Source organism: Syngnathus leptorhynchus, chromosome 21 (genome assembly GCF_054491065.1).
Source record: "Syngnathus leptorhynchus isolate UIUO chromosome 21, UIUO_Slep, whole genome shotgun sequence".
NCBI classification, from domain to species: domain Eukaryota; kingdom Metazoa; phylum Chordata; class Actinopteri; order Syngnathiformes; family Syngnathidae; genus Syngnathus; species Syngnathus leptorhynchus.
Window position 1 is genome coordinate 3,147,879 of NC_141215.1, and position 10,581 is coordinate 3,158,459.

The following is a 10,581-nucleotide window of genomic DNA, read 5'->3' on the forward strand; positions in this document are numbered from 1 at the left end:
AAAGTTGATATCTCACGTTGCTACAAATGCAAATGAAGCGTTGCCTCGGAATGATGTACCGCTTCTAATGCAATTATGCAAATGCTCAGAAATTGGCTCAACGGGAGCACCTCAAGTGTTGCGGCGATTAATAGAACAATTTTAATAGCAGCCGATGGCTCTATTTTTGTAATGTTACCACGGAATGCTTTGGCATAGTTTTTCTATGTCTAATTGTTTTTATTATTTGATATTATTAAATTGTCTGAAAAGCAGAAATAGCTGAGGGCGGGCGGAGGGACTACCGGCGACAATTTCACATAGAAATGAACAAATGCGTGAGTTTGTTCAAAGCGCACTACTTTACTCCCGCCAGCAGAGGCGCTAGTGATTCACTCACGCCTGTAAAAGTGAACCGAAAGCTGCGACAAGATGGCGCCAAAGTGCTTCTTTTATACTTGACAGGGTTTTGACCTTTGTGCAAAAAAATAACAGGTTACCGTGGCAACCTGTCAAAAAGACAAGGGGACAATTTAGCCGAATCAAAGCCCAAATCCCATCAAGCGTAAACTTTCATCGGCGCTACATCAAAGCCGCCCTAAATGTCAGCATCATTATCAATCAAAGACACAAATACCAAACGCTAAAAATCCAGACGCCTCGAGGTTTCTTTCGTCACTTAAGCGCTCGAGTGAGTCATCTCTCCGAGCCAAACTTCAAAACTGGAGCGGCGCTAACAGGAAATGAGGCAAACCGACGTGAGTCAGCGCGACTGACTTGACGACTGGCGGGCGACGGTAATGCGCCGACGTCAATTTTGCTGACATTTAAGTGCCATTGCTTCCTTGGCGGCTCCTTGCGATAAATAATTACTTGGAACCCCGGGTGTCGGTGAAAGCTTCCATTTGTCTCGTTTTTTAATTTCACGCAATTGATAAAGCGCCGTCAAAACCAATTCCGTGCTCGGCTGTGCGACAATATACCGGTATATATGTATTGGACTATATATATACACGGACACATAAAACGCACTAGAGTCAAGTACGGCAATAACACAACTCTCGGCCGTCTAACACAATGTAGTATTAATAAAACCCTGCACTGTGGCCGAAGCGCATTACACGGGCCAGCTCCCCCCGGAAACGTAAGGCATAAGGACAAATAAATAACAAGAAAAATAGAATGCTAGCCAGTAGAGCGCAACCTGCGCCAAGGCTGACCAATCCAAAATACAGCTGTTGGATTTGAAAATGAATGGGCAGACTTCACGATTGGTGAAAAATCGTGTCGCAATTCAAAATGTAATTCTGAAAAAACGTTAGCACTTTAAATGCTAACATTAGGGGAAGAAAGTGACATTTCTCAAATGTTTGAGTGTTTTGCCGCCATCTTGTGGCAGCGAAAGGCAATTACAAATCCGGGGGGGGGGGGGTTGCTGTTTATTCGAGCGCGAGCGGTTCGACTAAGAGCACGCAACTCTAGGGACGAAGACGGCCCGCAAAAGGTGTTGTTACATCTCGCCTCCGTGTTGCATTAGATCAGACAGGCGAGGTGGGAGGAAAAAACAAAAAAAGAGGAAACGAGGTTAAGTGTTTGGCGTCTCCGCGCCACCGCTCGGCTGCTCTTGGCATCTCTACGTCGATCCGTCTTTTTCTGTTGCTGTCCTGCGGCGTATGAAACGCTGGGCGCCAAATTACGTAAAATAAAAAAGAAAAAAGAAAGAAATAAACGAATAACCTCAGCAGAAGGTTTTGAAAATGTCCCGGGCGTTGACAGGAATCATATCTGAAAATAGAACAGAACCGGATATGGTCCTTCCTGTCCCGAGCAGCCGTTATAGACAAAATCGATTAATGGATCGACTCGTGCTAAAAATGGGACGATTATTTGATTTTTTTTTTTACATTTTAAAAAACATCTTGAATTCATTTTCTGTCCTGATAGTTTTCAGAGCCAAAAAACATAGATTTTTTTTAATACCGTTTTCTGTGTTCTCTCTCGACGAACATGTCAAAATAAAAAAAATAAAAAAATAAACTCACACTCTCCTCAACTCGAGACTTTTTTGCCTCTGCTCCCGCCATGTATATTTAATGGCCACGCCCGCCACGCCTTGAATAATGCAGCGAGCGTGAGTGAGACAAAAGCGAGGGAACGGCCGAGATGGCGGGATGAGAGGAGTGTGTAATCACAGCCAAACCTCTCACCTCGGTTCCCGGCCTCCTCCTCTCCTTCCCACCCTGATATTTTATTACCTTTCCCCTCCGCCCGCTTCTCTTCATTCCCATTCCAAGCGCCGGTTCCCCAAGAATTGCTAGCAAGGAGTGCGAGCTCAGATGTGTGCTTTTTTTACGGACGGCGGCAGATGCTCGTTCGCAAACGCTGAGGCATATTCATAGCTCGGGGTCACGGGTCGGACAAAATAGCGGTATGGCGCAGTATTAGCGCTCCCGCGGTACAGCGTGGATACCTTGCGGGGAAATGTTGGTATTTTTGGTCACGATGTACAGATGTAGGGAAATCAACCGATTAATAAGCGCAAGGCCATGAGCAAAAGAAAAATGTGTATGTATATTTTTGCGTTGGCGGAAATATGCTTTCAAGACTTTTCCGTGTCACTGGAGAAAAGTTTGAGTTGAACTTTATCGTCAAAGTGTTAATTTGATGTTAGCGCATTAGCGACGCACCTGCTATATTTTGCATTGACTGCCAATGACGCTCTTTGTAGTCAAGGTCACATTTTCAGATTCATCTTAAAATTTAAATCTATAATCAATAAATGTGGGGAAATAATGTATTCGTTTTAACGTTGGTCTCGTTTCGGAAAGAAGCCTTCCCTCTCCCGAGACGCCATCCCTCTCTTCTTATCTGGCCTACTTTTTTTTTTTTTTAAGAAAGCAATACAAAACAAAAGCCCTAAAGTACATTTTGGATTCTTTGAACTATTTGGGGGTGTTCCCGTTTCAATGCATCCTTGTCATCGCAAATGTCGCTTGAAAGAGAAGGCACGCTTTAGCGAGCGCTCTTCGCCATCCCGGATATTAAAAATGCATTTAAATACTCTTTCTTTTTTTTTTTTTGACCTCCATCCCTCTCTCTCACACACATTTTCCTGCCAGCATCCCAGTCAGAAATAATCCATGAGCCGGTGTACCTTTGATCCATTTTAGATCTGTGCTCTTAAAAAAGGTATCAAACCCGACTGAGTGACAATCTGGACGTGAGAGGGGGGGGGGGGGTCCTCGCCCATGTGGTCCCCACGGCGGCCTGTTAAACTTCTCACCGACGTGTTCATTCTGTCACCTGTGGTTCTAAACAATCTGCTGCAAATATTAATGTATTCAATTAAATGATTAACAATATCCATCACTATTATTTACTTTGTGCTAAAAGTAGAGTTATAGCTACCCGCGATATTGATGCTAGCTTTGCTAGCCCACTATATGTTAGCTATATCACTGTTAGCATGCAGCTAGCTAACTTCAGATATCAACAAGTTAGCGCGTTGCTCTTCCCGCTGCCTTACAAGTAGAAACCTTCCGGCCATTCGGCCCAACCCTGGTCTAGGCTGCGAGTGTCACATTCAACAGCGGCCGCCGTTTTCTTATTGCAAAGCAAGTCTCAGTCTCGCGCCACATGTCACACCCCTTAGCGGCGCTTTAGCGGTCGGGGAAAAATGACCCGAATACTTTGGCGTTTCAAAAAGGTCAAAGGCTACGCTCTGAATGAAGTTTATGTTGGTCGTTTGTGCTTAGCGCTAACGCGATTAAAAGCGCTTCTTGTCCTATCTGTGTCGTAAACACAACAATTCAATTAAATCGGCCGGGGACGGGGCCCGTCTCGCTCTCGTTGGGGCGCGGCGCGATCAGGTAATTGTACACATTAACGCTGGCGCAGTCAGCAGTTTGCTTGCGCGTAAACGTAATGATCTCCTGGTTCTCATCAGAGAACTTGATTAAACTTTCATTTAGTGTGTGTGTGCGAGAGCGTAATGGACTGCTAACAGGTCTGCTGAGTTCACTGCTACTCTGCTCGTTTTTTTGGACGCTTTTTCAAGCAAATAGAGGACCGAGTTTCACCCGCTACGAACATTCTTATCTCCCGCAACAAGCGCTTAGTCAGTATTCGTATTATTGAGCGGGAAAAGAGATTTTTACGTGAATGAATTACAGCCAGGGTCCCAAAAAGAAAGCATGAATACGTTCTTCGGAGACGATTCGGTGTGGCGTCAAAGCACACTGTCTCATTAGGTCGCCATTGTTCAAGGAGGTTTGATAGCCATGGGAGCGCGCCCGAAAACAAACGGCGAGTCCACACAAAGCAGGAGGCTTAATGAGTTTTCCCAACTGCTGCTACGTCTTCTTCACCGTTATCATTATCAGCTACAGCATCTTGACAAAACAAATCAACAAAGATCGCTACACTCTAAGGTTATTGTGATTGCAAAAGTGTGCACACCCGAGTAAATAGGGGCATGGCTAATTGCTTTCAAACAAATCTCAATCTCTTCAAGTTCCAAGAGAGAATATTGCGGCAAAACACTTTCTCGGGAAGCTAAAGGCGCATATAGCGGTCACGTGGGGAAAAGGTACAGACGCAGATTGAAATCCTCGGAGAGCGACGGCGCTCGATTCCCTCGACAGACGGCGAGGTGAGCAGAAGGCTGACTTAAGGAAGCGATCAGCGAGACAGCCGCTCGTGTGTTTGTCGCGCTGAGATGAGAAGCAAAGGAACGGCGGCGCGGGGGGGCGAGAGGGGTTGCGGGGAAGACCGTGGGAAAGACTTCCCACTTGTGACTGACCTCGGAATGCTTGATAAACAAACAGCATTAAGAAGCCGACGCAACACGAAAGGGATTGCTGAAAGCGCAGATGGCGTCCATTTTGTTAAGTCATCATGGCTGCCTGCTCGCAGGATGACAAGGAAACAACTTTAGGCTTTCTGCTCTGTCTCCCGCCGAAAAGAAGCAATGCCCATTGAAATAAATAGAAATGCCGTTAATCCGTTCCAGCCTCCCCCCCCAAAAAAACAAAAAATTGCATAAAAAAAGTTTTGCTAGCATTCGGCTATCGAGACATACCTCAAATTTTTGCTAGCGTGACAAAGCAAAAAAAAAGATTTTGTAAATTTTGTAAGTTGATCAACTGTTCTCGCAATACACAAAATTGTAAAACAAATGCTTCAATATCAAAACATCTTTCGCTATTTACATATATCACAGAGAATCCCATTAAATATGATCACGCTCATATTTATATGCAACCTAATCCTCGGCTTTCTGTGCTCTCGTTACCTAACCTTCTGACACGTTTCGATGCGTTACGTGAACGACTTCCAAAAATCAAGACCGTCGCTGCTCTCTTTGTGAGGATTAAATTTCATCCCAGTATGTCTTGTGTCATCGCCACCGATTTAACACCGCATGCTTACCGCCCAACACAAGCTGATAAGGATAATCTCCACAAGAGGAAACACTACCCAAAAAAATAAATAAATAAATAAACATCCCAGATAGCGTTCTCAGGGGACACAGATAGTCGCAAGCTAATCCAACTTTGCGTCTACCGACCCAACCTCGACGACATTGGAAGTTCTTGACGAATAAATCTCATCAGGAGATAAATAAGACATTGGAACGCGTGCAGATGCCGATAGCAAACACAGATGCTATCAAACGAGCTTCTCGTGGTGCCCAAAGACATTTTGGTGGTGTTTTCAAGCTGTGATCACTCGCGCTTTTCCTTTCCCCCCGCACGGCCACATCAAGCTATTGCAAGTATGTTATTTACTTAAGGATTTGGAAGACAATCTGTTGTTTGAATCACTTTTTTTTTTTCTTCTCAAAAGCGCAACTTGCTGGGCTTTGTGAGCCAGCCCCCTTCGGGTTGAGTAGGCGTCAAGCTGTGACTGGCGCTGTCGGATTGGAAAATAAAACCACACATGTTCGACTTCGCCGTTACCGTGTCCTATATATGTGTTTTCAATCTGCCGTTTTACTCCGAGGCGAAAAGCCCCCGTACGTCGCGATAGAATCTCGCGCCTTTTTGATACCATCGCCGAAGGACTCGGGACACCCACGCTAACGCGCTGGCGGACACACGGAGGTTTGGAATCAGACAATGGCGACATACACGCATGTACATATGCTCGCAAAACAAGGCTGGAAATCGCATTAGGCAAATGAGCGCCGGGATGAGAGTGGGCTCCGTTCGCTTATTGTGACAGATGCGAGCTTAAAAACGGGAGGGCTGCGTTTAATATGCAAATCTTGGCGCCCGCAAAGCGCGAGATTTGGCGGAAGGATGGAAGGCGCGTCGAATGCCGTGGACGGATGGCATGAACTCACCAAAAAATTTTTTATCTCAACCACATCACACTTATCCGACAGACTCTCGCTTGACCTCCATTGTTGACATTAACGTCCTCATCATGGCCTTGTAAAAAAACTCTCCGGCAAACAAACAAAGCGACGCCCCCGAGGGAAACTCAATTAGGCCCACTCGTCACACACAAATGGACGCCCACGTTCTCGCAAAGCGGTAAGAGGCTGTTGACACGTTTCAGCCGTAATTGAGTGGCTGACATTTTGATTCCGTCGGATTATTTAGCGCAAGGCAACAAATGAACATCTCGCCTAAGATGTCCGAGGATACCCGAGAGGAGTCGAGACAAAAATCGATCCAAAAACAAGAATTCACATTTCAAACGCAGCAGAATCTGCGAGTCTCAGTCAGGTGTGTCAGAAAAGTTTTCTTCTCATTGAGGACAATTGCGACAGAACAACTGAGCATCTGACAGTTCCTGGCCAAGAACATTCAGACACACTTGTTTGACATTACACTTGTTTGACAAATACCGATTTAGCAAAATACTGAAGACCTTGCTTCCATGACCAACATCCTAACATTGCCGAGAAGTAATTTCTGAAATGTCAGTGTGGAAAACTAAATTGCAGAGTAGACTGGACTTGCTTGTCACAATTGCAGAGCTCCCACAAACCACAACTACATTTTATCTTGTCACCGACTCATGGGCAGACGGAACGTTCCTGACGGCTGACTGAGAGCTTTCAATCAATCTCTAAACTGTCGCACAGAAAAAAATCTAGAAATAAAATACTGGTCTTACCTTAAAGAGGCGCAGTATGTTGGCCACCATGATAGACACGGAGCTGGACGCCGCTCCGATCACGCCGACAATTTTATCCGGCTTGGTGAAGATGGGCGGGTCGCCGTTGGCGCAGCGCACGTCCGAGCCGTCCCTCTCGATCAGGGCTTGCACGAAGGTCAGCGACTGCTCCAGAGCGTACGTGTCCCTGGAGCAGGTATCCAAGATGCGCGCCCCCAGCGTGATGTTGGGCAACAACTCGGGGTCCTTGTTGATCAAGTCGATAGCGAACATCATGGCCTCCAAGCGATGGATGCCCTTTTCCTTCTTGAGGTCCCCGCAAGGTGTGCCGCGGTCGCCCCGCGAGTGCACCGGGAACAATCCGCCCAGGATGATGTCGCCGTCCAACCGGATGGAGTGGGCGTACTCCGGCGCGGCCTGGGGGTCGATGGGAAGTCGCTGCGGCCGGGCGACGGGAAGGACACAAACGCACAAGAGGACCAGCGGGACAAAGACGACGGGGTTGGACTGCGGCTGACGGTTCGATTGAAGCTCCATGATTGGAGGGGATCTCGGAAGGGTTAAGGATTCCAAAAGTAAGGCGGGGGGGGGTTCTACTGATTGACAAGGGTGTGGGGGAGGAGCCAAGGGGTGAAGCTAGCTGAGCCCCAGGAGTGAGTCATATTCCAAATGAGACGCATCTAGAGGATGATTTGCCTTCCAATAATCTTTTTTGGGGAGTTTGTCCACTGCTTACATGTTCAGTCAAGCCTGGTGGGGGAAACAGAAGAAGAGATTCTTAATGCTGCTGAGAAATATGAACCTGAAACTTTTGGCACAAAATTACAGTGGGAGTGAGACGGGACCCCTTTTAACGAATCGCAAAATTCCATGAGAAATTGACGCCTCCCTGAAAAGGTTCGTAATTACTTAGAGATTGCTTCATATTACGGCGTATATCTCTTCGCCACAAGATGGCGCCAAAGTAAAGCCGAAGGCATTTGCCAGTCAAATGTTTCCTCGATATTGGCAGCTCCACGCTTCCGTGGAAAATACCAACTGAAATAATTTCCCTCCCCTCACTTTGGCGCAACGCTCCAATGAGCCGCGTATGCTTGCATCGTTAAGAACCCCGCCATAAAAAGCCCGATGAGCTCCAGACGCGCGTTTGTGACGTTTTAGGATTCCAACAGACGCTGTTGCACCTGTTCAATCAAACACCTCGATTTAACGCGGCGCCGTGTTTCCATTGGCAGCTGCGGTTCACGAAAAGGAGCTCGCACCTCCGTCCCTGCGAGGAAGTCATAATATCTGGCATCACCCCCGCCGTGGCTGGCGCTGAAAATTGCTTGTGACAAAGCGACTGGCTCCTACATGACACGAGTGCTAATATGCTTTCATGAGCCCGGGCCCTCTGGAGTTTTTTTTTTTTTTTTTTGGTGGCCCTAATCCACAGTCACTTATTTTATTTATTGCACAGAAGCAGTTTTAAGTTTTTAATTCACTACTTTCACTTGATTAAATGCTATACTGGGGTTCATGGGTCAAATGGCGGATTTTTAAAGGATTGTCTTTTTTCGTTGGGTGATGGCCACTGGACGTCTTCTGTTTATGTGTGTCCAAAAAGTGCTGATTTGCTAATTAGCTTTGTAGCTGCGGTACAAATGGCCCCGGATGCAAAAAGAGTCTTGCGAGTCAAAGAAATAACTGTGCTTGTTTTGCGTTTACTGCCCGCAGAGAGTGAATGAATGATAAATGGCTGTTGGATCGCCCTTTCAAGCCCCGCAGGCTGCCAATGCTAAGCTAATTAGCCGCTTTCTGTGGTTTAATTAGGAGCGCAGCGCTAGCCTCGGAGCCAAAGAAATGAAGGAACGGGTCTGCCATTTTCTCACAGTGAACTAGCGTTAATGGGCAAGGACGGGGAAAAAGGCAAACAAATCAGAAATGAAACATTTCTTTGCTTGAGCCAAAAGTTACATCTTGAGTATTTGAAAATAGCAATTGCACACATTCTAAAAATAAGAGAAAAAGCACTAGTGGTAATGAAAGTTTATTTTTGGGTCTTTCTTGTTAGCGTCACAAGATAGCTAACATTGAAAATGAATTCTCCAATCTTTTCAAAAATTAACTCTCATTGTTTTTGGGGGAAATTTCAAAAGTACAAATGGTATCGGTGCTGGGTATCAGTATCGGCAAAACAAAGTGGTATCGAAAAAAAGTTGGTTTTTTTTTTAGTGCCAATATTGCTTTGATGCCACCTAGTGGCATGTTGACAAAGAAACAAATTGGAGTTGAGGAGCTTGATTCAGCCCCCCCAAAAAAAAAAAAAATGCCACCATTTTCTGGCAGTTATGTTAAATTACAAATTATTTTCACAAGAGCGTTAATTACTCACCAATTTTCTGGGGTACACTATTTGCAGTAAATAAAAACTTTTCAAACTAATTAAATGAAACTGGATAATTTCCCAGGGCGTACCTGATCATTTTTCACAGTTCACCAATTGGAAATCCTTGAAATAAATTGACAACTGAGAATTTTCGCTTTGGGTCAGATCACCGATGAGGGACTTGAAACTTCTTCATCACATCTTCGGGCTAATCCAGCATGGGAGTTCACCACTTGGCATCTCAAGAAAAAGTACCCGTGCCCAATTTCATCTTGAGGGCTCCTAATAGGTTTAAGACTCCAGTCGCAGCCTGAATATCTTCCACTCCGGCTCTCGTTTAGCGGATCCGGCTCTAATTCAATTGTGTCCCAATTAATTCATCACTTCCTCGCCTCTGAATGGAATGAGGTCAAAACCACGACAGGACATACGAGGCAAACGGACTGCGATGATGAAGAAGCCGCTTTTATGTAGGTTGGCCAGATCTGCTAGCACGGTGCAATTTCAGAGCCCGAGCGCGATTTCGTTTATTCGACACTTTTTTTTTTTCAGGGTGGATCAAATGTCACGATAAAATAATCCTATCGTGTTCGAATGTACAAACGTGGAACTGCCGACAACCAAATTACTACAAAAGAAGAAAATATAAAGATTTAACATGAATATTCATTGACAAAATGTTGATTCAATTTGATTTCTGTATTAAACAATAAAAAAAAAAAAAAAAAAAATCAGGAAATTCCGATGGATAAAATTTGAAGTGTTGATTGCCTCAACTTTCATCAGCGGATCCAAATTTGGTTTATGAATCCAATTTCTTTCTCAATGTTTGAAATCCAGCAAAACAAAGCAAACAGCCAAGTGCGTGACTGACTCATCGTCTCTCTTCATCGGAGTGGCAGCGGTGAGTTTGGCTCACTTGTCGCTTCACTCTACCTTGTCCTCTTTTATTCCCGCCACCGTCTCCTCCTCGACACTCCACCATCAACCCCCCCCCTCGTCCCTTGTCTTATTTACACCCCCCCCCCCCCCCCCCCCGCGTCCCTGCCTCCGCCTCCTCTTCATCATCTCTCCATCACTCTTGCGCAGGCCTCTACTCGTCTCCG

The 10,581-nt window shown here is 45.6% G+C and overlaps 1 protein-coding gene across 4 annotated transcripts in view; it reads right to left on the reverse strand.

Annotated features, from left to right (window-relative positions):
* The window catches only part of grm8a (glutamate receptor, metabotropic 8a), an 83,242-nt gene extending 75,587 nt beyond the window's left edge, over positions 1-7,655 (reverse strand). For all 4 annotated transcript variants that reach the window (XR_015063051.1, XM_085901617.1, XM_085901616.1 and 1 more), the window contains exon 1: positions 7,108-7,655. Coding sequence is in view for 3 of the 4 variants with exons in the window: in XM_085901617.1 (XP_085757743.1) it covers positions 7,108-7,644 (537 nt within the window). In the remaining variant the exon portion in view is untranslated. The remainder of the gene's footprint in view (positions 1-7,107) is intronic.
* Positions 7,656-10,581: the final 2,926 nt, after the last annotated feature.